Source organism: Neovison vison, chromosome 7 (assembly GCF_020171115.1).
Source record: "Neovison vison isolate M4711 chromosome 7, ASM_NN_V1, whole genome shotgun sequence".
Lineage (NCBI taxonomy): Eukaryota > Metazoa > Chordata > Mammalia > Carnivora > Mustelidae > Neogale > Neogale vison.
Genome location: NC_058097.1, coordinates 199593921 through 199621854, shown reverse-complemented (window position 1 = coordinate 199621854; position 27934 = coordinate 199593921). Strand labels below are relative to the sequence as shown.

At 54.8% G+C, this 27934-nt stretch overlaps 1 protein-coding gene across 6 annotated transcripts; it reads right to left on the bottom strand.

Moving 5' to 3' along the window:
* Positions 1–3312: 3312 nt before the first annotated feature.
* On the bottom strand, positions 3313–18810 carry SLC22A11 (solute carrier family 22 member 11). Of its 6 annotated transcripts, none has more exons than XM_044259583.1 (11): positions 18363–18810; positions 17030–17133; positions 13501–13655; positions 13236–13404; positions 11703–11826; positions 10594–10709; positions 9354–9479; positions 7998–8212; positions 6820–6928; positions 6212–6481; positions 3313–4817 (listed from the first exon to the last, which is right to left on the bottom strand). In XM_044259583.1, exons 1-11 carry the CDS (start codon positions 18753–18755, stop codon positions 4754–4756), a joined length of 1845 nt encoding a protein of 614 aa, XP_044115518.1. In that variant the 5' UTR covers positions 18756–18810; the 3' UTR covers positions 3313–4753. The 6 variants fall into 6 exon arrangements, with proteins under 6 accessions (XP_044115518.1, XP_044115521.1, XP_044115519.1 ...); XM_044259586.1 differs by having other exon boundaries at positions 6391–6481; XM_044259584.1 differs by having other exon boundaries at positions 6212–6418.
* Between the last annotated feature and the right edge of the window lie 9124 nt (positions 18811–27934).

Sequence of the window (27934 nt, the reverse complement as noted above, 5' to 3'; positions counted from 1 at the left end):
GTCTTCCCATAGATGCTCCGCTCCAGGCTGGCTTTCAAGCTTGATAAACCTGTCAGGGAGCCAAGTGCCACAGCCATCAATGGGAGGATGTGTCGCGTAATATTGGTTGAAAGTCGTGACCAGTGGAAGGCTGTAGAATTCCATGCTGGCATTGCTACAGCAAAGTTCTGAGGGCTGGGTCAGGGGCAGGCACGTGGCCGGGAGACAGTGACGTCAGTGGGGGCCATGCAGGGGCTTCTAAGGACAAGTAAGACCCCATTTCTCATACACAGGCATTTGATAATCATTTTTAAACAATTTTATTCATTTATTTGACACAGAGAGAAGGAGATCACAAGCAGGCAGAGGGTGTGGCGGGGGAAGCAGGCTCCCTGCTGAGCAGAGGGCCCAATGCTGGGCTCGATCCCAGGACCCTGAGATCATGACCCAAGCCGAAGGCAGAGGCTTAACCAACAGAGCCACCCCGGAGTCCCTGATTAGTTTCCCTATTTAAGTATATAACTTAATGGTTTTTGACATATGTACACACCAATGAAACCATCTTCATAATCGAGAAAATGAACGTATCCATCACCCCAAAGAGCCTCCGTCACCACTTTGAAATCCTCCTTCCCTCCCCTCCTCTTGTCTTGAGCAACCACAGATCTGCTTTCTGTGCCACAGACTGGTTTGCATTTCTAGCATTTTCTATGCATATATTTTATATAAATTATAATCCATCGCATAGATACACTAAAATCTGTTTATCTGCTCATCTGGTGATCGACAGGAGGGTAGCTTCCGGCTTTTGGAAGCTGCAAATAGAGCTGCTGGGGTCATCCACGTGCAAGTCCTCATGGACACGGTTTTCCATTTCTTCTGGTGAATATTTAGAAGTGGAGCAGCTGGGTGATAGGGTTGGCATGTGGGTAACTTTCCAAGAAACTGCCACACTGTTTTCCAAAGTGGTTGTACCATTTTACATTCCCACAGTTGCCCCACAATCTTGCCAACGTTTGGTCTCTTAAACTTTTGCTCTTCTAGTGGATATGTGGTGGCATTTAAAAAAATTATCTACTTATTTGACAGAGAGAGAGAGGCAGGAAGAGAACAAAAGCAGGGGAAGCAGCAGGCGGAGGGAGAAGGAGAGACAGGCTTTCCCCTGAGCAAGGAGCCCGGTGCGGCGCTCCATCCCAGGACCCTGGGATCATACCCTGAGCCAAAGGCAGACCCTTAACGACTGAGCCACCCAGGCACCCTAACATTTTTGTAGATTTCTTAGGATTTTCTATAATTTTGTCAACTGCAGATCAAAGATAGTTTTATGTCTTTCTTTCTTGTCTAGATGCCTTTTATTTATTTTTTCTTTCCTTATTGCATTGATTAAAACCAATATTGAATAGAAGTGGTGAGAATGGACATCCTAGCTGCAGTCCTGAATTTGACAGGAAAGCGTTTAGTCTTTTACCATTAAGTATGATGTTACCTGTAGGATTTTTCATAGACATCCTTTGTCAGGTTGAGGAAATTCACTAATTTTCCTAATTTGCTAAATGTTGTTTATCAGAAAGGGATGTTGAATTTTGTTAAATGCACTTTCTGTATCTATTGAGATGATCCCATGGTTTTTCCTCTATAATTTCTTAACAATTTAGTTTGTTAATCTTGATTTTTGAATTTTTTAAAAAATATTTTTATTTATTTATTTGACAGAGAGAGATCACAAGTAGGCAGAGGCAGGCAGAGAGAGAGGTGGGAAGCAGGCTCCCTGCTAAGCAGAGAGCCCAATGCAGGGCTTGATCCCAGGACCCTGAGATCACAACCTGAGTGGAAAGGCAGAGGCTTAAACCACTGAGCCACCCAGGTGCCCCTTGATTTTTGAATGTTAAAGCAACTTTGCATTCCTGGGTTAAACTCCACTTGGTCATGATGCATTGCCCTTCTTAGTATAATGTTGCATTTAATTTTCTAAATGTTTGTTAAGAATTTTTGTGTCCATGTTTTAAAAGATACTGATTTATCATTTTCTTGTTATATCTTTTTCTGACTTTGGAATTAGAGTGATGCTGGCCTCAAAAAAATGAGCCAGAAGGTGTTCTCTCTTTTTCAATCTTCTGGAAGACTTTGAGGGTAATCGTTACTATCTTTTTGTTTAGTTGTTTGGCAGGATTTACCAGTGAAGTCATGTGGGCCTGGAATTTCCTCTATGGGAAGGTTTTAAACCACAACGTCAATTTCTTTCACAGAAATGGGGCCAATAATGTTATCTATTTTTCCTTAAGGAAGCTTTGCTAGTTCATATCCTTCAAGAAACTTGTTAATTTCATCTAAGTTGTCAAATTTGTTGGTAAAATGTTGCTCATAATATTTCCTGACCATTTTAATGTCTGTAGGATTGGTAGTGATGCTTCTTCTTTACTCCTGATATTGATAATATGTTCCTTTGTGGTTTTTTTTCCCCCTGAGCAATACATCTAGAGATTTATAAATTTTATGGACTTCTCAAAAAACCAGCCTCAGGTTTCATTGATGTTCTTGATCATTTTCTATTTTTCTGACTTCTGTTTATTATTTCCTTTCTTCTTTTACTTCAGTTTAGATTACCTCTTCTTTTTCTAATTTCTTTTTTTTTTAAAGATTTTATTTATTTATTTGACAGACAGAGATCACAAGTAGGCAGAGAGGCAGGCTGAGAGAGGAGGAAGCAGGCTCCCCGCAGAGCAGAGAGCCCAATGCGGGGCTTGATCCCAGGACCCTGAGACCATGACCTGAGCTGAAGGCAGAGGCTTAACCCACTGAACCACCCAGATGCCCCTTCTTTTTCTAATTTCTAAAGGTGAAAGCTGAGATATTGGATTTGAGACTTTCTTCCTTTCTAATGTAATCACTTAATGAAATAAATTTCCCTTGAATCACTTCTCTAGTTTCATCCCACAAACTCTGATAATGTCATTTTTTTTTAAGATTTTATTTATTTATTTGACAGAAATCACAAGTAGATGGAGAGGCAGGCAGAGAGAGAGAGAGAGGGAAGCAGGCTCCCTGCTGAGCAGAGAGCCCAACTGGGACTCGATCCCAGGACCCTGAGATCATGACCTGAGCCGAAGGCAGCGGCTTAACCCACTGAGCCACCCAGGCGCCCCCTGATATGTTATTTTTTTAAAAATTTTTCATTTAATTCAAAATATTTTCTAATTATCTTTGTGATGGCTTCTTTTGGCCCCGGGGTTATTTAGAAGTGTGTTGTTTAGTATGAAGGAGTTTCCCCGATACCTCTCTGCTACTGATTTCCAATTTCTCTCCATGATGATCCAAGAACATACTTTATATGACTTGAATTTTTAAAAACCTTTACTACATGAGAAGCAAGGCTAGAGACCCATGGAAGCCTGTTGGTGGGGGAAGGTGTGGTCTTTATCATGAACCCCCAGAGGGTGTTAAGCAGATAGGGGATTTTATTTGAATTGTGTTTGATCAGCCTGCCATGCATTGGATTTGATGGAGGGAAATGGGGGTGCATGGGATGGGAAGCCTGCGGCTTGAGGCTTCTGAGTCATCCAAGGAGAGTGGGCAGGTGTCTAGAGGGTCTGGCTCTTCAGGGAAGGTTGTGGGAGTAACTCTGTGACACAGATGTGGGTGTCAGGCCTGGGGGGGGCGCAGGGCTGGAGGTGAAGGTGAGGAGCCTGGTGTGTGGGAAGGACCACCTGGCCAGGGCTCAGCCATGTGACTCCAAGCGTATCCCTCCACCTCTTTGAGCTTTACTTTTCTTACCTGTAAAGTAGGTGGTCAGCCTCCATGATCCCCCAGTTCTATCAACAGGGGCTGCTACCAGCACAGGGAGGAAGGTTTTTGTGTGAATTAGGCAAAGGTGACCCCTTGAGTTAGACACCATGGGTGTCCCTGTGATGTAAGACCACAAATGAAGACCCAGTGTGATGTGTTCCCTTGACATGTAAGGGAAACCAGGAGGGTCTCGAATGGCTGAACCCCACTCCTGCCCCACCTGCTCCTGTAGATATGGTCCCATAGCCAACAGCACTTCTCATCAGGCACCCAGGGGCCATTCCTGTTATTCCTGAGGAGGGGACCTCAGTCCCCTGTCAATGGGTGGGATTCCTCAGATACACCAGTCACATCCTCCCTCAGGAACCAGCGGTCACTCTGCAGGCTTTGTAATGCCTCTCATGGCCCCTGGTAGTTCCCGCTGTTCCCAAGAGCTGCAAAGGCAGCAGGTTCTACGTGTTGGACTGTGGTCTGTGCTAAGATCTGTTAATCCTGTCACACACACACACACACACACACACACACACACACACCAGCCCAGTAGTTCTGTGATTATTTCCATTTTACAGATGAGGACTCTGCAGATGGTGGGGGAGGGGCTGGGACTCAGGTCTGTCCAGATCTTTCCGTTTGTGTCCTAGGATCCCCTCTGGGAGCCCGGAGGTGAGAAATCTGCAGCTTCCTTCCAGTTCAGTGAAGCGAGTCTGGAGTTTTGAGTGAAGGTGTGAAGATGGGATCCTGGCGGGGAGGAGGCAGAACCCATCTTATGAACGGGCCGGACTCTGCAGAGCTGAGGTTGGGTGGGGAGGTGGGGGACAGAAGTGAGTGGGAAAGCAGCCCTCAGCCTCAATGCTGCCTCTCAGCCCGGCCGCCCGACCCCGGCCATGCCAGGCCCTCGGGTTTCTCCAAATTGCCTCCTTCCTCCACTGGAGAAGAGGTAATTCCCTTCATGGGGATCTTCAGCCAAAGGGGCTCCATGCAGGCAGAATTTCTAGAACCAGGTACTCTCTGTAATGACCACCTCTTGCCGCTTGCCCTTGGCTGCTGCCGATTTCCTAGAATAATCAAAAGACAGAGAGCGGTGTTGTGCGGTGAGATGGCTGGAGGACTCGGAGGGAGGAACTGGGGGATGGAGTCTATGAGCGTGTAAACTCCATGGGATTAGGGATGGATTTCCCGCCGTGTCCCCAAAGTACAAGATAGTGCCTGGAAACACAGTAGGTGCTCAAAAAAGTGAAAGAGTAGGTTAAGTCCCATCTTCCCTGCTTCTGAGCTGAGCTGAGTTACATGACCTCTCCGTGTCTTCATTGCCTTGGCCATGAAACTGACCCCAACAGTACTTTGTGGGGTTGTTGGGATTAAATGAGATGCTCTCCTGACACAGGAAGGGCCCCCTGAGTACCAGCTGTTGGTATTACTATTTTTTTAAAGGTTTTATTTATTTATTTGAGAGAGGAAGAAAGAATGAGGAGGAGTAGAGGGGAGAAGGACGAGCAGACCCCCACTTGGGCGTGGAAAGCCCGATGCGGGGCTCACCAGGACCCTGAGATCATGACTGGAGCCCTAGTCAGGAGTGGGATGCTCAACCCCCAGCCATTAGCACGACCTCGGTTCCCGCTCAGCGGCCTGTTGCCGCCCCATGACCACCTTCACCCAGGACACAGCAGCCTGGGGCCTGCGCTGTGGGCCCGGCACTGTTCTCGCTGCTTTAATATAATAACTTTAACTCAAGAAGTGGTCTTTGAGCTTGGGTGGACATTTTGTTCCGTTTTGTTTTAAACCCATTTTACAAATGAGGAAGCGGAAGCATCGTGGTGATTCAGGCCACAAGATAAACTTGAGGAATGTTCCCTCGTTTCTGTTCTCTCAAAGGATGGCGTGAGGGTAGCAGAGTGTGTTCCAGACACTGAGCTCTTGATCCATCTGGGCCTGGGATTCCTTGAGGAAGACAGAACTAGGGCGGTCTGGGCTGTCCAGCCTCGTGGGTGAGTGCGGTAAGGGGGTCAGTGCGCGGCAGGGGAGGAGGGATTCAGTCCCAGAAGAGTCTTGCTGCAGAGCCTGGTTCGTAGCCTTTGAATTTCCCTGCCCAAGGGACGAGCGCTTTCTACCTGGGAGACCTTGATTTGTCCCTTCATCTCTCTGAGCCTCTAGTAAACAGGGTTGGAAATGGTCTCTTCCTGGCTGTGTTGTGGCAGTGATTACGTGGTTTCAGATGCAAACCTTGATGCCCACTGGGTCGCTGCCCGAGGCACCGGGGATGTTGTCGGCTCTTGGAAAACTCAGGCGGCTGGTGTCATCTCGATGACCAGCCCAGCCCAGCTCCAGCCTCTTTGTCTAGCACGTCTCCCGGATCCTTGGGCTCTCCCGTCCCGTCCCCCACATCCGCAGCCCTGCCCAGCTACCTCCTGGAAGCCTAGCCCTACTCCCAGGGTGGCCAAGAATCACTCACTGGTTCTCCAGGTCCTGGATGGTATCAGGAAGTGGGAGTCCCCGGGTCTCCGGGAGGAAAAACAGGAGGACGAGGCTGGACACGATGGGGATGACACCGTAGGAGACGGGGGCCAGCAGGGGCACGGCCTGGCGAGTCATCCTGACTAGGGGGCCCATCACAGCCCCTAGACGACCTACCGACTGCAGGAAGCCGTCTGCTGTCATCCTGTGGGTGGAGAGGAGGGCCCAGACCTTCGTCACCGCTGCCACTTTCAAGAAGGAGGCTTTACTGGGTGGGTGGAGAGGAGGGGGAGGCATTTGGCTAGGCCAGGATGTGCCAGCAGAGGGAAAGCGGGGTTGAAGGAGCTCTACTCCTCAGATTCTCCTGACACTACCTCCTCCACGGAGCCCTCCTAGATTTTCCCACCCTCTGCTACTGAGAACATCCAATCCAGAGTCCTTCACGGACTCTCAAGGACCCACCCCATTCTCCCTGGTCTGCTGTGCTGCTCCTGGATGCCCAGCCCCTCTCTGCCCTTCCCCTGCTGGCCTCTCCAGGGACGCCCTTTTCTCGTGCACCCCGGGGTCTGGCCGCCCCTCCCGGGTGCCGTGCGCTGCTCAGCCTACCGCAGTGTAGTTGGGTAGAGCTCGGGCTTGTAGACATTGATGGAGGTTAAGCTTATGCCAAAGCATCCCTTTCCCAGCACGGCGAAGACCACGCGCACGGTCTGCAAATCTGGGCAGAGGAAGATGGCGACGGTGGGGTCTGCCTGCAGGGTCCCCAGTCAGCCCGGAGCGCCCCTGCCCTTGACTGTGCCCAGGTGCCCCACGGTGCTGACTTGGTGCCAGGCTGCCCAGGGTGGACAGGGATGTGGGTGCAGAATGACATCACAGTTGGGGGGCTGGAGGTGGGGGGGCAGGGCCAGAACCCAGCCCAGTCTGGGGAGGGCGAGCCTGGGGCAGGCAAGGTTGGCTCTCGGAACTTCTCCCTCCAGTGTCCCTGGGGCAAGTCTCTTTGGGACTAGGTGTGGTTCTTCCATGAAGGAGAGGGTCAGGACAGGTCCTCCGCACTGCCCTTGCTCTGCTCGTGGGAACGCTAGTCCCGCCGCTGGCTTTCGCGGGGAGCCCCAGCTAGAAAGCCAAGCCCCGCCTTCGCTTTCCCTCCCACACATTGTAATGATGAGTCTCATGAACTGTCACACACCTGTCGCGGCAAATTTTCCCTGAGCACTGCCTTGTTTGGGAGGTCGTCCCTCTGCCTCCCTCCCCGTTTCGCTCTTGGCCCAGAACCTGGGATCCCTACCCTTCGACCCGCCGCCCTGCTTTGAGCCATAAATGGAGACTGAGAGGGTTTTCGGGCCATTAGAGCTTCATTCAGAAAGAAAAGAGTAAGACAGGAGCCCAGGGGCTCTCGCCAGCAATCTGCACACCCCAGCTTCCCAGGCTTGGTGTTCCTGCCTCACTTCAAGCAACCTAGAGCGTCCAGCAGCTTCCCCAGCCCCTCCTCCCACCTTGGGATCAGCCTCGGGCTTGAAGTCTGGTCCCAGCCCTGGACTGGTCACTGGCTGGCTGAGACACCTGAGGCTTCACCTCTCTGAACCTCCGTCGCCTTAGGGGGATGGTGGGGGACCGATGGGGGGATTCGAAGCCTGAGGTGATGTGGCAGGTGTAGGCTTGGGCGCAGCTTGCACACAGGGCTGCAGGGGTGCTGGGCTAGGCGGCAGGAGAAGGGAAGGACCCCAGGAGGCCAGTACACCAGGCTCTCAGCCGCTCAGCCCCCTCAGGTCGCCCCCGCCCTGCCTCACCTTGTGGGACGAAGATGTTGGCCAGGATGGAGAGGCCAGCCATGGCCTGGAAGCTGGCCAGCGTCATGCGGTGACCCAGGAAGCTGAGCAGGAAAGTGGTGGTGGCCCGGCCCAGTAAGTCCACAGCTCCAAAGAGGACCTGGAGGAGGAAGATGTCACTCCCCAGGTTTTGCAGGTCGAGGACCAGCCCGTAGTAGGAGATCATTTGGGAGAAACTGCAGGGCAAAGCCAGAAATCAGATCCCTGCCACACAGAGGAGAGGGCACACACCTGGGCTGTCCCCAGGGACACAGGCTGTCCTGAGCAGGTCACTACCGGACCCCAAAAAGCCTGTTGGATGTCGGACAGTCTCGAGAGTGGGACTGACCCAGGAGGGAAAGGGTAGGCTTCATTCATTCTGCCTTAGGCAGTCACCTCTCAGGCTCCGGGCCACCAATCGGCCACCAGCCAGCGGAGACACATAACTCTCCAGGCTGATGAGGCTCTGTGGGCCAAGCCGAGCTCCAGGTCTGGCCCTAGCATTCTCTGGCTTTGCTTCCAGTCGCGGCCAGAACCATGACCTGGCCCAGCTCTAGTGGCCATGAACCTGGGCGAGTCTCTGCCCTTCCCTGGATACCAGTTTCTTTATCCTGAAAGATGGGTTCATCGTAGAATGAGGTGGGCTGTGTTGTCCCAAAAGAAAGATACTTTCCCCGTCTCTGGGAATGTACCTCTTAGCTGGGGAGGTCATCCCATGACATAGGCCAGAGGGACGGCTCAAAAGGATCACCCCAGCTCCTTGAGCCCTCCATGGGCTTGTGGGGTGTACTGCAGCGCCCGTACCCCTGGGACAGCTCCCCTGCCCCATCCGCTTGCTTCCCTCCCCTCAGCTCCCCTGCCCTGCCCTAGCCTCCCCATCCCATCCACAGGAAGGGATCCCAAGAGCCCCCTGCAATGAACTTCCTGCTTACTGACTTGTACCCCAAGTCTGCTGGCAGGAGGGTGAGCGGGGTGGAGGCGTAGAGAGTGGACACGGGACAGACTGCCACACCCAGGCTCCCCAGTAGCCAAAGCTGAACCTAGAGTAGCGGGATTTCCGCAGTTTGGAGATGAAATCTGGGTCCAGTGATGGCCATGTTGTGAAATTATTTGCTACCACTTTTCAAATCAGTCCCCAGCCCGGCTTCACGGACACTCCCCTTGGGCCACACCCCGGAGTGTAGCACTCAGCCAGACAGCAAGATACCAGCTGTAGACTAAAGCTGCAGTCCCCGGCCTTTCTCGAAGTTTGTGGAAGCCCCGTGGGGGAGGGGCTCAGCTCCGGCTCAAAGCAGCCGACCCACCAACGGGGTTAATGGTAGAAGCCCAGAAACCCACCAGGTTAGCAGCTTCCCAGCCTGTGATCTGAATAACAAAGGATACAGAGGGGCTCCTGGGAGCGCCGAGGAAGCCTTGAAGGTTTTGAAAGAATGGCCCTCTCCACATTCCGGGCACCAAGCACTCCTTTTCATTTGTCAGAAAAAACGTAAGCCAGGACAAAAAAAAAAAAAAAAAAAAGCATTTGATCCATTCTCTAAGGTGTAGCAAATATTTGCCATTGGAATCCATATGTGGTTAAATATAGCAGAAAATAAAACGTTTTCCTAATCTTTAGTTTCAAGATCCTGTCTCCATCAAACCTGACCCTCACTTGTCAGTATGCTCCCTGCAAGTCACTTGAACTGAATTTGTTTTATTAGGAGCCTTCTCCTGCTCCCAGGTGTCTGTCGGGGTGCTAAGAAGGGGCCTGCTGGGGAGTCCGTGCTCAATGTGGGACCTGGGGGGCTGCAGCGGGCAAGGAGGGGGCTCAGCTGAGGTTCCAATGACTGTTCTGTCATCTTGGGCAAGTTACCTGCCCGGCTGGGCCCTGCTGTCCCAGGGGTGGGGGGTGTAGATGAACTTGGGTTCCCCAAGCTCTAGGGACATAGGCTCACCTCCAGCCTGGGCTTCACCGTGCCCCTGTCCCTGCCCTTCAACTGGTTTCCCAAAGGAGCCCCCATAGCCCCTCCCCAGGGCTGGCCGGGACTCCTGCCTCCTGGGGGAGCTGCCTCTCCGGAACAGAAAGGTGTTTCCGGAGGCCGTGCAGGAGCTGTCCCCCATCCCCACCCTGGAAATGACCGAGGCCATTTTTTAAGCGACAAACTTGAGCAATTGAAGCCCCAGGGAAGTAGAAGGGCCAACAGCAAGACCACCGGGATGAAAGCAAACAGATCCATTGGGACCCACCTCAAAACAGCCACTCGCTGACGTTGGCTGCTTGCAACTGGGCACTGTTAGCAAGAAAGGAACATTCCACTCTTTCCCTACCTCTTCCTCTCCCCCCGCCACAGTCCTACAGTCCCGACCCCCCGCCCCCGCCACCCCCACCACTGCCTCCTGGCACTCAGTGTCTCCTCTGCTGGCCTGCCTGCCGCTCCCTTGCAGCGAATTCAATAAACTTCTATGTCTTTCGTTCTGCCTTGGGTGACCACTTACATGGCCCTGGCCATTGGCCTCCACTGACCATCAGGTGGCCCCACGGATGCCACCAGCCTCCCCGCTCAGCCACGGCCCTGGGAGGGATGACCAGGGCGCGTACCTCACCAGGAACATACTGCAGCTTCTCCAGCGGAGCGTGGGCACGAGAAACAGGTCCAGCACCGACCTGCGGGCCTTCACAGAAGCCAGCTCCTCCTCCATGCTGGCCGCGAGCACCTGCGGTGAGAACAGGACACAGTGGGGGGTCGGGGGGGGGCATTGGCCCTGCCCCGCCCCCAGGCCAGGGAATGGCGCCCAGGTGGGCAGAGTGATGGGAGGAGCCCAGCCTGGAAACTGGAAAGCCTGGAGGGGGGAGCAGGGACACGGAATCAGAAAGATCTCTCTCTGTGGGAGATCTTCTGCCTTTGGCTCAGGTCATGATCTCAGGGTCCTGGGATCAAGCCCCATATCAGGCTCTCTGCTCAGCGGGGAGCCTGCTTCCTCCTCTTTCTGCCTGCCTCTCTGCCTGCTTGTGAAGTCTGTCTGTCAAGTAAATTAAAAAAAAAGAAAGAAGGAAGGAAAGAAAGAAAGAAGGAAAGAAAGAAAGAAAGGTCTCTCTCTGGCCCCCCACTGCAGTTGGCCTCCCACCCCCGGCAGAGCTCCCTTCTACAGACAGGGCATCCCTACTCTGAGCCAGGGAGTCAGTCTTGGGTCCCAGCTCTGACTCTCTTAGCTGCGGGCTATATGCTACTCTCTGCAGTTCCTAGGCAAACCCGACCACCCGCCTTGCCCCTCATGGCTGGCACCAGGGTCTGCCTCGTACCCCAGCCACAGGATCTCCCCACTGTACACAAGTGCCCATTCAGATTCTTCCTGCACCTCTGGGCCCCACCCTGTGTTCAGCTCACTCTTGGTCAGCTCGCCTCCTCCTGGAAGCCTTCCCTGATCCTCCCAACCCCAGGCTGAGTTTTCTTGTTTCTACTGCATATCCTCCCACACCTGCTTCTTGAAAGAATCGCCACCCAAGCAGCACATCCAGTCCCCCCCCAAAACACTGAGAAGTCCCGTGAAGTCACCATGCAATGCACGTGGTTGAAAGCCCCTGACAAGCCAGCTGGGGGAGGGGTGTCACTTCTGTCGCCGGAGTGGGCAGTGTTGAAGTTGGCGATAAGGCATCTGTGGCTGTTGTTTCCCTGCCATGTCCCACATGTCACAAACAGGGGCTCTCACCTCGACGGTCAGTGACTTGGTGGCTTCCTTGTGGCCGTTTATCCTGGCCACTTTTCTGAGCTCCTGGAGTGCTTGTTCTGGTTTGCCCGTGATAATCAGCCAGCGGGCAGACTCCGGCAGCCACCTGGTAAAGACCCAGATGCTTACCTGGGCCCCTGCACTCTTCCAGGATCCTGGGCCCTCCTCGCCAGGTTGGGAGGGGTATGTGGGCAGCCACTCCCCCAGCAGCAGCGGGAGAGGGACGGCAGCCAGCTGCTCTCCCCTCGGCACTGCTGGTGCCAGGGCGGGAGACTGGCAGGCCCCCACGGCTCCAGAGAAAAGCTGGGTCCCCATGCCCGGCCACCCTCTTTCCCCTGTGCCACCCTGTCTGGCTTCCCAGCAGCCAGGGACTCACGCGTGGCCAGTGCACGGGCTGCCCAGGACTATGGTGATGCGGAGCCTGTTTCTGTGACAGTGCACAGTGTACTACGTCCCCAGCCAGAACTGAGTGGTTCTATAAAAGTAGCCTGCTTCTTCCCAGCCTCAGGGAAACGTCAGGGAGAGTCATCTCCTGGGTGAAAAGGTCTGGCGTTTACCCAGCCTGGAGGGGCTCAGCCCTGTTTACAGGGAAGCGCAGTGGTTCAAAGAGCCAGCCTGCCTGGGTTCAAATCCTGCCTCTGGTGCTTACCAGCTGTGTGGCCTGGGGCAAGTCACTGAACCTCTCTGGGCCTCAGTCCCTCACCTGAAAATGGCGGTCATTGTATCACCTTCCTCGTTAGAAGACGTGAACACACATCTGGTATGACCAACAGCATCTGGAATGCACCCCACACAGGTGACCAGAGTGGCCGATTAAGTGTGATTATGGGATGTCCTCCTCCTTGCTCACTGATTCTGTTGCTGTGCCAAAACTCTGCGTAGTCAGTGGCTTTTGATCTGTTTTCTTTGCGGATGTGTCCCCATGACCTAAAACTGCGTCTGGCACGGGGCAGTAAATGCTGGAGAAGGAATGAATGAGTCCTTGCTACTCTCCATACCGCACAGCAGACTGATGGGGTGCAGGTGTACTCAGCCCCGGTGCACAGACCCGACAGAACGTTTGAGGTCATGAGTTTGTGTCTGTTTCCCTCTCCCTCACCCAAGCACGTGTTTCCAGATCTCAGGGCATGTTACGGCAAATAACCGTAGTAATTGTATCTTTTCATATCCAACGCCAGTCCGCACTGACCCAGGTATCTGCAGGCGGTCCGGCCAGTGATGTGAGGGAAGGGGTCTGGCCGGTGGGGGCAGCTGGGGCTGAGAAAGGGAAGACCTGGGGGCCGGCTGGCCAGATGGGAGCCTCATACCTCGGGCTAAAATGCCCACCCCGGAACTCTGAACCCCGAGATGTTTCTCCTAAGCAGGGGCACCGCATGCATCCTTGCCCTCCGTGGCTCTCAGCCCCTTGGATCCACGCCCGGTCAGGGCGGTGGGGTTGAGGGGCACCCTGGCCCTCCAAGTCTCCCTCCTAGATGTCCTCCCTCCCCAAGAGCAAAGGTCTCACACTGTACCAACCAGGAGATCAGGAAGATGGCAAAGAAGGGCATCGATACGGCTGTCTGGAGAGCCCGCCAGTCCCGCAGGGTGAAGGCCAAGGCCCCCAGGGCCATCTGGCCCAGGCTATAGGAGCATCCCAGCACTGTTACGGTGACGGCCCTCCTGCGGGTTGTGGTCCACTCCACCACTGAAACGTGATGCAGACAGGCAGGTAAGGCCCACTTGGTGGCCTGTCCCCTCCCCCTCCCCCATCATGACACGTATTGCTGAGGGAGGGACTCACTGAGCGTCGCCGGGATCATGATGATGCCGGCTGCTCCAAAAGCGCTCAGGAACCGGAGGCCACAGTAGATGAGGAAATTGGAAGCGAAGATGGTGCCAGTGTTGGCCAAAGCCACCTGCAGGCAGCACCAACTCAGCACCGGCTTCCGCCCGAACCTGGATTGGGACACAAGCACCGTGGGGGCCTGGAGAGGGGCGCTGGGGACTTGGGCCTGGGGGCAGGTGCTTCAAGGGAAAGGAGGGTTCGAGAGGGTGGGGCATCTGTTGGGGCCCCTCGGTGCAGACAGCACCTGCTCCCCACCGCGGATCTCCCCGGAGCGGACTCCGAGTCTGCCTGTTATAAAAATGGCAAATGCTTGGATTTCAGGGCCAACATCACCTCAGGGTGAAGTATGGGCTCTGGGCGCCCGGGTGGCTCAGTCGGTTAAGTGTCTGCCTTCAGCTCGGGTCATGATCTCAGCGTCCTGGGATCAAGCGCTGCATTGGGCTCCCTGCTCCGTGGGAGTCTCTTTCTCCCTCTCCCCCTCTCCCTGGCTTATGCTCTCTCTCTGACTCACTCACTCTCTCTCTCAAATAAATAAATAAATTTTTTAAAAAATTTATTTATTTGACAGATCACAAGTAGGCAGAGAGGCAGGCAGAGAGAGAGAGAGGCGGAAGCAGGCTCCCCACTGAGCAGAGAGCCCAGTGCAGGGCTCGATCCTAGGACCCCGGGATCATGACCTGAGCCGAAGGCAGAGGCTTTAACCCACTGAGCCACTCAGGTGCCCCAAATCTTTTTTCTTTTTTAAGATTTTATTTTTTTATTTATTTGACAGAGAGAGGGAGATCATAAGTAGGCAGAGAGGCAGGCAGAGAGAGAGGGGAAGCAGGCTCCCTGCTGAGCAGAGAGCCCAAGGTAGGGCTCAATCCCAGGACCCTGAGATCATGACTTGAGCTGAAGGCAGAGGAGTAACCCACTGAGCCACTCAGGCGCCCCTCAAATAAATAAATAAAATCTTAAAAAAAAAAAAAAGAACGGGCTTTGATTGAATCACTGTTTTGTATACCTGAGACTCATAGTACAATGCATGTTAACCAAATGGAATTTAAATAAAAACCGAACAAAGATGTGCTTTAGGCATCAGAAGCCTGGGTTTTGAGCCCAGCTGTGTCCTGCCTGGGAGACCTTGGGCACAAGACTCAATGTCTCCGAGCCACAATTCCCCCGTCTGTGCAATGGGGGTGTGCGTGATGACGGCCTCACAGAGCCGTGAAAACCGTGATGCCGAGCAAGGAGGTGGTGCGCCCGGGGGTTGAGCGCATGTGGCCTTGGGCAAGCCAGCCAGCATGGGGACCAGAGCTCCCGTGCGACCACCGTGTCAGGCCCTCGGACATCTACCTGCACACCCAACGTGCTGCTCCAGCTCCAAGGCTGGCTTAGCCCGAACCACGGCCTGCACTTGGCCAAAGCATGTGTCGGTCCAATGGGAGAGATTCGGGCGATGGTTGGCCCGCCTGTCTGAGCACTGCCCAGGAACAAGGACATGTGGCCCAGACCCAGAGCGAGGGCTGGATGCCGATACCGGGCCCCGACGCCAGGCTCCCTGGGTAGGCTGCAGACTGATGGTGATTTGGCTCCCAGCATGGACAGCCCCGGGGGAAGGAGCCAGAGCCGCATGGCAGCTGTCCTCTGAAAGTGCCACCTGGACCACGTCCTTCCCTGCTGCTCGGGCCCCCCACCATGCTCAGGATTAAATAAGGCCCACCGATGATGATGATGATGGTACCAGAGCCACAACAGGAGGAGCCCACACCACGCCCTGCCCGGCCCAAGGTCTGTCTGTGATTGATGTCCTTCATGTGATTAACCCACAACAGCCCCACGGACAGAGCCAGGTCCCCAGAACAGGAAGAAGAGAAGACATGGGAAGCAGCACACCCGCCTTCTAGGGAACCAGGGAAAGAAAGGTGGGGAGGGAACCCAGGGGCCAGACCCAGAGCCCACAGGGTGTGGCAAAGGCGGGAAGCTGTTCGTGTGTTCACTGAATAAGGATTGGGTGCCTGCCACGTGCTGGACGCTGGGGACCTGGGGATGCCATGCCCCTGCCTTCTGGGAGCTATGTCCCCCGGGGACGCCCCCGATTGACCAGCGAGTGAGCGAGCGAGTGAGCACTGTTAGAGTAGGTGCAGCGAGCAAGGACAGAAGGCACGACCAGGGGACCCACGGTGCCGAAGGACAGGGCGGGGGTCGCGAGGCCCCCGGTGGGGCCTCCTGCCTGTGGTGGGAAGAGGCTTCCTGGGGTTGAGGTCTGCGCGCCGGGCACAAAGAGACCAGGGGGACAACCTTCAGAACGAGGCTCAGCCACCGGCCACCGGCCATGGGCCCCCTCCAAGCTCTGCAGCCAGGATGTCGAGGGCGCCCCAGTAAGGGCCTGCATGGGTGTGGGGGAGAAGCCAAGGGCCAAGCAGAGGTGGAGGGGGTGGGGGGCAGGAACTGTCCTCAGTGCGGTGGCCCTGGAGGACCTCAGGCTGGCATCAACCAGATCCACATAGAGGATTTCGCAAAGTCACTCCGAATGGAGGAAAGAGACCCTCAAGGGGGCCAGGGCCTGCCCCAGGCCAGAGAGGCAGGTGGCTTGGGCAAGGGGAGGGTATGGAGAAGAGGGGCCTGGGGCTGGATCTGCGGGGGGAGGGCAGGAGACCAGGGCTGGCTCCCATGGATAGGGGTGTGCCATGGGCGGGGGTGGGGGGAGGGGCCGGTTTCCCAAATGGAGTCCGGTGCCGAGGGGTTGGGCTGGCGGTGGGGGTCACCAGGCCAGCGTTGGCCCCAGCAAATGTGAGGCAAATGCTCCTCCACCTGGAACCTCAAGTTGGGGTGGGGGGGGCAGTGGCCAAGAGAAGGGGCGGGGCTACGTCCTGGGAGTACCACCTCACAAGGGGGAGGAGCCAGAGGAGGAGGAGAAGGATTTCTAGTTCACAGCAGGCCAAGTACTTGGAGTTAGAAGAAAGAAGGGCGGGGCCCCCTGGGTGACTCTGTAGGTCAGGTGTCCGCCTTCAGCTCAGGTCATGATCCGGGGTCCTGAGATTCAGCTCCCTGCTCAGCATAGGCTCCCTGGAGCCTGCTTCTCCCTCTCTCTCTGCCCTTCACCCCCCCCCTCAAGTTCATTCACATGTGCACTCTCTCTCTCTCTCTCTCTCTCTCTGAAATAAATAAATAAAATCTTTTAGAAGAAGAAGGAGGAGGAGGAAGAGGGGACTATGTGCTCCCTGAGGACAGGGCTGTGCAGCGCCCAGCACACAATAGGTGCCTAGGAAGGTTGGTGTCTCCAAAGGAGAGAGCGTGGTGTTTGAGGGGATCACGCACAATGTAGCTTAGTCTGGCATGGGATTCTTGGCCGTCGCTGCTCCCTGGGGACCTGGGACTCTCGTCTAGACCCGGAGAGCCCCATCTCTTAAGGAATGTGGATGTTCATGGTCCATTTCTGTACTTCTGTCCCCGTGGAGCTCATTCTGTCAAGGAGAAGCCGGCGGGGAGTGAAGGTACTCACCGGTCAGAGAGGAAGCCCCAAGAGACGGACCCCAGCAGGACCCCAGCCATGTAGATGGACTGGCCCATGGGCTTCAGGCCCTGGTTGTCACATACTAGGTCCCACTGGAAGAGAAGGAGGGCACAGCAGCTGGGCTCAGGGGACACAGAACAGTGGGGCCTGGGTGGCAGAGGGAGACCCATGTTGGGAGTTCCCAGCCAGGAGCACCTGGTCAGCCTAGGTCCCGGGGGTGGTGTCCCTTGGGCCAGGCGTTAGAGACGGGACTGGGTGTGCTGGGGTTGGGGGGGCTCCACGCTCTCCTCCCAGCCAGCTGCACGGCCCGCACGTGACTCGGCCGCTCCGGGTGCGCGGGGGTGGGCAGTGGAGCACGGTGGCTGAACCACAGGCTGCGGTTCTAACCCTGCGGCTGGCTGGGGGAGCCCGGGGTTTTCTGCACCTGCTGAGCCTGGTTTCTCATGCAGAAGGGGGGCGGTGCAGCTGCTTCCCTCGAAGGGCTGCCGGGATGAGCAGAGAGGGCTAAGTACGGGCGGGCGGGCGACTGTAATTTCTGAGTGCTCCTGCCCGGGGCCGCTCATCCATGGCCCCAACACCCCCCACTACGCAGTCCTCCACCAAGACCTGACAGCTTCGCTCTGTTTCGGCCTCTCTAGCCGGGGCCACTGAAGCAGGAGGCCCCCGTCCCCACGGGGCAAAGTGATCACTGGAAAATGCCAAGCAGATCCTTGCATTGTGGCCTGGCCCCTAACTCCTTGTGCCCAGACACAATGGACCTCCTTCTGCACCCCAGACCTGGACTCTTGTCCCCACTGGGCTCTCTCTGCACTGTCCTTGTCTCCTCATCCAAGTCTCCCCTCTTGCCTCTCAGCCCTGCTGCCCGGACCTGCTTTCCTCCTGTGTAGCCGCAGGACAGGCCGTGATGGAGACCCAGCTTCCGGCCCCTGATGGTCTGTCTGGGCTGAGACGGCTGCTGGAGTGTGTGAGCTGTGTGTCCTGGGCAACTTATCTCCCTCACTCTACTTCTCTTTGTTCCTTCCCAGACGCAGACAAGGCCCCCTGCTCGTGAGCTCGGAGTGAGACTAGGGGGAAAGCCTCTAGAACAGTGCCTGTCTCTGTCCCTTTCCTGCAGGGTTAAATGGTGACCAATTCTAAAATTCCTCAAAGTCTTCCCGCTTATCCTGGAACTTGGGCCTCGGATCAGGGTCCGGGCAAGCATGTGTTGAGCAAGTCGCCTCTAATTCAGTACCACTGCTGGGAACTTCCAGGCACGGGTGGGCGGCCATCCCTGGGAAGCCGGGTCAGAGAGCCGTGGGGTCGGCAGGGGGGAGGCTCTTACTTCCGACACGATGGTGGAGGTGAAGGTGCTGCGGTCATAGACCCAGCCGTCCACGCACGGCTCCGTGGCAACCTCGCTCCAGTTGGTGGCCGTGGCGTTGGGGTCCAGGAGCTGCCACTGTGGTTGGCGGAAGCGGCGACACTGGTGTGGCTCGCGGTTGAGACCTGGTGGGATGGAGACGGTCAGGAGGTCCTTAGAGCTGAGGTTTGCGGGGGCCTCGGAGCTATTGTCCAGCATGCGGACCCAGCAGCGGTGGCCCGGGATGGCGGCCAGGAAGTTCTCTATGAGCATTTGCGAGGGCACCAAGATGGAGGGAAGGAGGAGAGTGAGAACTTGCAGGGCCTGGAAGAGGCCCACTCCCCCTGCTCGCTCCAGGAGCTCGGCGAAGGCCATGGGCAGAGCCGCAGGTGGCCAGGGCAGCTGTCCCAGAGGTCAGGGAGCCCGCGAGTATCCGAACCTCTAGCAGCTGCCGGGACCCTGGGCCATCGGGCCTTCTGCCCTCGCTAGCCTGCAGCTGGTTGGGAGAGCTGGCTCGCAACCGGTTAGTCAAGTCAGTCCTGAGATGCCCCAGATGCTTTGAAGAAACTCCCCCTTACCCTGTTTCAGGGAATGACGCTTGGGTGCCCCACCCCTCTGGAGAGGGGACATCAGGGACAAAGCTCACCGTCCCCAGACTGCCTGGGGCCTCTGAGGCGCTCTGGTTCACCAGCACCAAGAGTAAAAGATCAAGCAGGTGTGGAAAAAGAAAAAAAAAAGGATGCATTGAGCTGTGATGTTACTGAGCTCCAGTCGTGGAGGAAGTGGCACCCAGCAGTGACCTTGGTTAAAGTTCAATCTCACCGTGAGCTCCCAGGCAGGAAAGTCAGGTGCAGCTACTGAGGGAGGCTTTGGCAGCTCTCTGCTGGGGGCCTGCTCACATTCCTAAACAAAATTTTCAGGTCCCTCTCGTGTGGCTCTTTAAATCAGGAAACAGTTGGCCTGAGTTTCAGCCGCGCTGGATGAAAATTCAGGCCATTTGGCTACGGCACAGAGGTGGGGGACTGGGCAGGGTCCTCCGTAGCTGCCCCCACCCCCTCAGGCTGCAGGGAAGCAGGTGGGATCCCAGCATCAGGAGGACCCAGGCCTGGGCTCATTCCCTCCTTACGGCGCGCCTCGGGCCAGGCAGCCCAGGAGACCAGCTTGCAGACTCACTATTTTGGGAAGCTTCTATTTCCAGGTTCCAGGTTGTGTTTATTAGACTGGAAGCTCCCCCAGGTGGAAAGCAGGGCTGTGATCCCTTGACATCCATTTGAAGCCCCTCTTGGGCCTGGAGCTGAGCAGGTGTGCAGACCAGGAAAGTGAGTGAAGCCATACCTCCCTGACCCAGGGTCTAACTCTAGCCCAGCCTGGCTTGAGGAGGGGTGAAGGCAGCCCCGTCACCCTTTACCCTGGGTGAAGCCAGCCACCTAGACTGAGCCTCTTAGTAGCAGCTGCTCCTGGCACTGGGGGCTTGCTGTGTCCAGCTCTGTGCTGCCCGTGCAGTCCGGGCCCTCTCCTTCTCTCCTCATAGCAGCCCTCAGGCCCTTGGTGTGAATTCCTCCAGACACGGAAACTGAGGCTCAGAGAAGGCAGGCAGCTTGCCTCAGGTAACACAGCAGCGTGGGGATTAGAACAGGACACCAAAGTCAGAGCTCTCTGAGGCCCCTGGCCGGCTGCCACGGGGCCTCTGGCCCGTCATGGACCAGATCCCAGCAAAAGGCTGGAGTTCAGGATTGTCATCAGACTTAGGGCCAGCCAGGGAGCCGGAAGTCATCTCCCAGGCTAGGAGAAGAGTGGGCTGAGTCAGTTCTGGAGAGAAGTCTGACGAGTGCTGGAAGTGTGGGTGAGGTACCGGTAGGCATCTGGACCCTGAACTTCCCAGAGGCTTGGAGAATCCGGCCACTGTGACACCCAGTCAGGGGGCTGAGGAGCGTAGGGTGGGGTCTGGGCCTGGATTTCAAAGCTGGCTCTGTGGGCAAGAATTCATTATGAATTTCATTTTACTTTTTAAGATTTATTTATTTATTTAATTTGTTTATGGTTTTATTTTATTTAAGATTTTCTTTATTTTTAAGATTATATTATTTTATTGATTTCTACTTATTTGTTTATGAGAGAGAGAAAGAAGCAGACTCCCTGCTGGGTGGGGAGCCCCACATGGGACTCGATCCCAGGACCCTGAGATCATGACTCCAGCCGAAGGCAGATGCTTAACCCACTGAGCCACCCACGTGCCTCTCCTTATGAATTTTAAAATAGCGAGTAGAGAGAGGTGGAGAGAGAACCAACCCAAATTAGAGCAGGAGGCCATGAGCGAGGGGCCGATTAGGCACAGCCCTAGTCCAGAAGCCTGAAGGCTGAATCTCACATGGAAAGAACTGGGCTTTATGTCATGTTTTTGCAAATAGCATCTTCACAAGGGAAGGCCTGGCCCCCGGGGGGCAGTGACTTTGAGGCCTCCCATCTCCGGCCCCTGATTTCTGGCCCATGCCAGGAGGTGTTCCCATGTTGGTGGCAGCCCGGCTCAAACCTGAGCAGGGGGTCAGAAACCACAGGAGTGCTGGCATTCTAAATGCCATTTCCCAGGTCCTGCCACAAAGGGAGGCCCCAGAATTTGCATTTTAAAATAAGCCCCAGGTGATTCTGGTGGCTGGGACCCACCCTGGCCTCACTTGGAAAATTCGAATTCTTGTCTCTATCTCATTCTTCCATATGCGTAAAAAATGTTCTCTTCTCCCCTGCCCTTTGCTTGTCATGGACGCCCCTAGGCTTTGCTTACAGCAGAAGGTCAAACCTCCCAGATTTGCCAGAAGGCTCCCGGAATCTCCAACTGACTGTGGGTTCTCAGGCCAAGGAATTTTTAAATTTGGGTTTTTGGTTTTTCTGGGGCTGCTTGGGGGCAGGGCTTGGTGCAGCTGTGCCGCCACCTGCTGGTCATACCCGGGACTGCAGAATTCCCAGCCCCTGGGGCATTCTGGCCTGGGCATCCTGGGGGGTCCAAGGGTTCCCAGGTGGAGCGCGCCCAGGGGCGCAGGGGAGAGACACAAGCAGCCTCAGATCATAGCCGCCAAGTTCCAGAGTGTCTTGTTAATTAGTCTGACTTTTGCTCCCATTTTTTTTATGAGTGAGGTTGAGCAACTTTTAATATATTTTAAGATGTGTTTGCATTTCTTTTTTCTATGAACCGCTTCTTCACATCCATTACAACTTTTTGATTGCAGTTTGTGGTTTCCATACCAATTTCTATAAGCCCTTAGGTATCAGGAAGGTTGGCTCTTGGCCTGTGGTGAGAGTTGCCAGTATTTTTTCCAGTCTGTTTTTCGATTTTGTTACTGTCTACCATTAATGGTTTTTTTTTTTTTTTGGTAAAATTTCTTTTTTGCCATCGAATTTTCAATCTTTTCTTATTTGACTTTATTAAAATGGCCTCTCCATTTCATGGTGATAAAGGAATTCTTCTATGGTTTTCTTTTTTTAAAAGATTTTATTTATGGGGCTCCTGGGTGGTATAGTCAGTTAAGCAGCTGACTCTGGGTTTGGGCTGGGGTCATGATCTTAGGGTTATGAGATCAATCCCCATGTCAATGTGGAGTCTGCTTAAGGCTCTCTCTCTCTCTCCCTCTAAACCCTCCCCCAAATAAATAAATAAATAATTTAAAAAAGATTTTATTTTAAGTAATCTCTCTGCCCAGTGCAAGGCTTGAACTCACAACCCTGAGATCAAGAGTCACAGGCTCCACTGATGGAGCCAACCAGGTGCCCCTCAACAACGATTCTTTTTTTTTTTAAAGATTTTATTTATTTATTTGACAGACAGATATCACAAGTAGGCAGAGAGGCAGGGAAGCAGGCTCCCCGCTGAGCAGAGAGCCTGATGCGGTTGTGATCCCAGGACCCTGGGATCATGACCTGAGCCAAAGGCAGAGGTTTTAACCCACTAAGTCACCCAGGTGCCCCAACAACCTTTCTTGATTGAAAAAGACAGACCAGGAGGCACCTGGCTGGCTCTATCGGTAGAAAATGTGACTCTTGATGCCAGCGGTTACAAGTTCCAGTCCCTCATTAGGTGAAGAGATTACTTAAATTAGTAAAACTTAAAAAATAAATAAAATCTTAAAAAAATGGTTGTTGAGTCTACCACATGCCTTTGCAGCACCTATGAAGTTCACGGTATGACTCTTCTTATTAAACTCAAGAATATGATGAATTACCTTCATGGACTTTCCTGAATCATATTAATGAATTTTCCAAAATACGGCGAACCACCCTTTCATTCCAGGAGGGAACATGCTGAGACAACTTGTGCTATTCCTTTAATGTGCTGCTGGATTCTGCTTGTTAATGTTTTCTTCAGAGGTTTGTTTTTTTTTTTTTTAAGATTTTATTTATTGATTTGACAGAGAGAGATCACAAGTAGGCAGAGAGGCAGGCAGAGAGGGAGGGGGAAGCAGGATCCCTGTTGAGCAGGGAGCCCAATGTGGGGCTCCATCCCAGGACCCTGAGATCATGACCTGAGCTGAAGGCAGAGGCTTAACCCACTGAGCCACCCAGGAGCCCCTTCCTTAGAGTTTTTCACGAATCTTTACATATGACGCTGGACTGTGATTTTTCTGCCCCACCCCCTCCCTTCCTCTTCCCTTCCTTCCTTGCAGGTTTTGACACTGATGTTATCCTCACTCGATTGAAAATAATGTGGCTTTGTTCTCTGGCATCTTGCCTCAGTTTACACAAGGGAGGGCTTTTCTTCCTTCCTCTGCCCACTTGAATTGTTGTTCCATAAACCGCTATGGGTTTTTTTGTTTGATTTTTTAAAAAAGATTTTATTTATTTATTTGAGAGAGAGAAAGAATGAGTGGGAGGGAGGGACAGAGAGAGAGGGAGAAGCAGTCTCCCTGCTGAGCAGGGACCTTCCCCCCACTCCCAATGTGGGGTTCCATCCCAGGACCCCGATCATGACCTGAGCTGAAGGATAGACTGAACCACCCAAACACCCCTAAAAACCGCTGTGGTTTAACAAGGTTTTGGGAGGCTGTGGGAGAAGGAGGGGAGACAGCGGAAGAGGGTGTAGGCTAAGCTTGCACTTTCTGGGAGGAAGGATTTTGATCAGACAGTCTCATACCTGGGCTTTATTTCCTCAAGTGGGTCCGGGCTGCTGAATGCCTCGAGTCAGGGGGTCTGTCTCATTCTCCCGGGCACGTGTCCGAGCTCTGATCAATGCAGGAACTGTAAGGCCTGGAAAGTCTGTTGGAATCCCCTTGCAATCCTCACCCTTGTCCACTGGCCCTTTCCAATGCGGGCAGCCTGATGTCTACACCGTGATCTCCAGACCTATTGATGAGAATGCCCGGGGTTATCTGGGTGGGTCCAAAACCCAATGAATGACAAGTGTCCTTATAAAAGACACATGGAGGAGACGTACAAGGAGAAAAGGAGGGCATATAAGGACGAAAGCAGAAATCGACGTTCTGTAGTCATAGCCAAGGACTGCCAGGAGCCACCAGAAACCAAAGATTATCGGCTGGAATCCTTGGAGGGAGCATGGCTCTGCAGAGAGGCACGTGGATTTTGAACTTCGGCCTTCAGAGCCGTGAATGGAATAAACGTCTGTTGTAGTTTTGTGGTACTTTGTCCCCCCAGCCCTAGGAAACCCACACACACGTTTCGGCATCCCACTTAGTTCCTGACCTTGTTTTCTAGCAATTTCCCTCTTGCCTACCCAGCCTCAGATCCTCAAGGTGGTGGGAGACTTTGTCCTCACTTGGCTCTCCAAGCGCATATCAAACACCTACTGGGGATCAGGCCCCAGGCTGGGCCCTGGGGACCCAAGGTGAGTCAGCAAGGAGGCACAGCCGGGGGGTGGGGGTGGGGGGCCGATGTAAAAACATTGTCACAACATGGTCTGATCAGGCCATGTCAGCTGGACCCGACCCACAGCAGGACAAAGCAGAAGATATTAACGGTATGGGGGCCTCGCCGAAGGACAGAGGGTGCAGGTCTGAGGTCTGGGCAGGGGAGATGAGATGAGTGTTCTGGAAATGGGCAAAGTTTCTGAGCCTGGGAAGGCGGGGTGGAGAAGGAAGGAATGTGGAGTTCGTGAAAGACCACAGGAGGACTGGGGCCCTGGGGCGTGAACAAGCATCTCCGGGAAGGGGAGCACACAGCAAGCTTTCCGGTTTTGAAAGATCTTCTCGGCCACAGTGTGGAGATGGACTCTGGTGAGGAAGGAAACCAGTAAGAAGCTCTTGCCGGGTGCAGGACCCAGCCTGAGCTGCGGGTGGTGAGAACCGTGTGGACCCATAAACGTGAGCCGGTGAACTGACGTGACACAGCCCCACGGGGACGCGCTGGGCACTCTCCAGAGTCCAGAATAGGTGTGTTCATGTGCAAGTCTTCTGGGGGTCCTGGCCTCTGGCCCCTGGCAGAGCCAGCCTAGCTCAGTCCCAGGCTGGATTAACCTTTAAGCTATTAACAGGGGGTCAGTCTTCTGTCTTGAAAGCCCTCGAAGCTCCGTGGATGGGGGCTTGCTTCCCAGGATGACCGCCCCTGACCTGGTCCTGAGCCTCTGCCACTGCCCAGGGGCCTTTACCCCGACCTGGAATGAAGCTGCAGGAGTCAAGCATCAGGGCAGTGGCCGTGACGCTGCTGAGTTATTTGCCAGGAGATAAGCAAACGTTCCTGGCACCCCCCGCCATGTGTACTCACTCCACACTCAGGTCTCCGCACTCACCCGGACGTTACTATAAACTCTGAAACCGGAGGACCCCCTCCAACTGAGGGCCCCGCCCTGCAGATCTGAAGAGTTGTCTCCCCTTCCCCAGCTCTGAAGCTGATGGGCGCTGTCCCACCCAGGCAAACCCGCACCGCAGTGCTTTCCCTCTGCGGTGGCACGAAGGGCCAGTGTGATGCTGGGCAGTCGGGACCCACAGCCTGGCTGACCCACCAACAAGACTCAGGTCTGGCACTGGGTGTAGGGCAGACAGCTCCTCCATCAGAACCCCGGTGGGGTTCCACGGGTGCCCACATCACCCTCAGCCCAGAAGCAAGTGTGTAGCAGGAAACTGTGGCTTCCCTCTTCGCTCGCTACTCAGAGTGTGGTCCACGGACTAAGAGCATCAGGGCATCCAGGCGCTGTGGAAATGCAGACATTAAGCATCTGCCTTCAGCTCAGGTCAGGATCCCAGGGTCCTGGGATTGAGCTCTGCATGGGGCTCCCTCCTCAGCAGGAAGCCTGCTTCTCCCTCTCTTACTCCCTCTGCTTGTGTTCCCTCTCATGCTCTCTCTCTCTCTGTCAAATAAATAAATAAACTCTTAAAAAAAAAAGAAAGAAAGAAAGAAAGAAATGCGATAGCTCAGCCCCACTCCAGACCTCTTGAGTCAGAATCTACATTCACCTCCCCAGCACCCAAGCCCTGCTTGCGCACAGAGGCCCCTGGTCAGTGTTTGCTGAATAAAAGAGGGACAGGGCGTCTGAAGGCGTGATCACGCAGTGCCGTGTCACGTTGACTTCTGTCCTCTGCCGCATCGGGCAATGGCGCAAGGGGCTGGATGACGCAGGAGGGTGATGGCACATGTGTCCCCGCCAGGCCGGGCTAGAATGTGCTGTTTGCGTGGACAGCCATAGAGACAGATGCCTGGGGACATGTTCCTCACTGCACCCCCACCCCCAGCCTCCCCAACACGCACCCCCTCCGCCTGGCAGTGGGTAAATCCCAGATCGGCTCTTCATCGACTCAACCCAGCTGCAGCTGGGCCCCCTCAGCCCCTTCCTCCCCAGCTGAGGAGCCTGATTTAAGGAACATGCCCAGTGGCATCACTCGGGGCACAGGGGGGTGGGGTGTGAGGTTCCAGATGGCTGACAGGGCACGCATCTCTCTCTGCCCCTCCCCAAATCCAAGTGGATTGAGAAGCTAAGAACAGGCAAAGTAAGAAAGGGATATGTACGCGCTATAAAGGTCATGGGACAGAGGGGCAGGGAAAGCCCCAGACTGAGACCTGGCGGGATGTCTAAACCTTGAGAATGGGAACGAGTTTCTGCACAGGATCCCACATGACTCTTGCAACATGCAGGAGACGCTGGCCTTCGTTCATCCATCCCTCCACCATTTCAAGCACCAGTCTTCACGGAGGACCTGGTCCTGTGCCGATGACTACGGGTGTAAAGGTGAGTAGAGCCGATGCTCAGACAAGAAGGAGACGGTCGGCCATGACGGAAAGCCTGGCACCACCGTCCAGGGCACAGGGCTCTGGAGCCTGACTGTCCAGGCTTGCTTCCAGCTTTACCTCTCACCAGCTCAGTGACCTCGCCTCTCCGTACCTCAGTTTCTGTCTCTGTAAAATGGGAATTGTAATAGTAGTTTCTGTCTTGTGGGTCATTTTGAGGCTCCATAGAGCGTTTGGACCGTGACTTGCACATGGTACAAGTAAACACCCGTAGGTGTTCGATGCAGATGTCAAGGCAGCGATAAATGTTAAAGATCAGGGATACGGGAGCATTAAAGAGGTGTCTGACCCTGCTTGGGGGGACCTGGGAGGTCCTGCAGGTGCAGGGGAAACTCCCTGATCCCCCAGGCTGGGTGCAGTCCCGCTGGAAGGTTTCAGACCCGGGGTCCCCGAAGCAAGCACTAGGCTGCCTCCCCCGGACCCGGCCGTGTGGTCCACCCAGTGCATGAAAGCACATCGGGCTGGCTGCTCTGGGCCCTGGGCTGTCACATGCTGTCTGGGTGAAGCTGACAAGGACCGCGGTGTCACCAGCGCCGGAGGAAGCGGCCTGGCAGCCTGGATGTTTCACATTTCATTAGGGATCATTGCTCATCCACAACCTGATTTCCTTTCGGCACATCACACTTCCTCAGCCCCAAGGCCAAGGGCCAAGGCCAGTTTGTGGGCAGGGAGGGCCCCGAGGGATGAAGGGAGTGGGGGGGTGGTGGCTGTGTGTTCATCTGGAAGTAAACAAGGTGGCCCATGATGGGGGCTGACACTCTGGGTGGAAACAGGAAGAGAGGCAGGACTTCCGGGGTTTAGGCAGCCAGGAGAAGGGGATTTAGGCCAAGGGCCCATGAATGCAAAAGACGGATGTGCCTCCCCAGTGGCTGGGGACTCTGTTTTCAGGGGACCTGCAGCCTAGGCTTTGAGGCTCTGGACCAGTACAGGAGGTCCCATGGCGCATGGGATGGTCTGACGCCACGCTGTCAGCTGTCCTGTGCTGGCCTTGTATCACTGACCACAGCCCTCCAGGGCTCTCTGTGGGCAAGGGGCTTCCTGCTACTTGCAAAGGCCGGCAGACCACCATCGGGAGCGGGGGGGAAGATCTAGAGCCTGCCCGAGACCAGGGACCGGCTATCCCAGGCCCCCTCCCGGGGACTTCTGGGCTTTCTCTGAGCTTCCCCTCTCTGTGATTTTATCACTAGAACCTCCCTTCTATTTCCCCCCCAAGAATCCCACTTACTCTTCCCACGTCCTGGGTGATATCTAGGAGCAGAAAACGTTCCAAGAACAAGAGCTCTCCCCTCTCCCCAGCTGGCAAGGCTGGGAAGGACACGATAGATAAAGTAAGG

Bases quoted from the DNA above. Each gene is read 5' to 3' on its own strand.
- SLC22A11 (XM_044259583.1), bottom strand. From the start codon at position 18,755: ATGGCCTTCGCCGAGCTCCTGGAGCGAGCAGGGGGAGTGGGCCTCTTC. The intron at 11,827-13,235 runs GTTGGTACAGTG...GGTCTTTACCAG, and splicing joins GCCATCTTCCTGATCTCCTG to GTGGCTGCCGGAGTCTGCCC. The intron at 8,213-9,353 runs GTGGGTTTCTGG...TTTGCCCTGCAG, and splicing joins GCTGGGAAGCTGCTAACCTG to TTTCTCCCAAATGATCTCCT.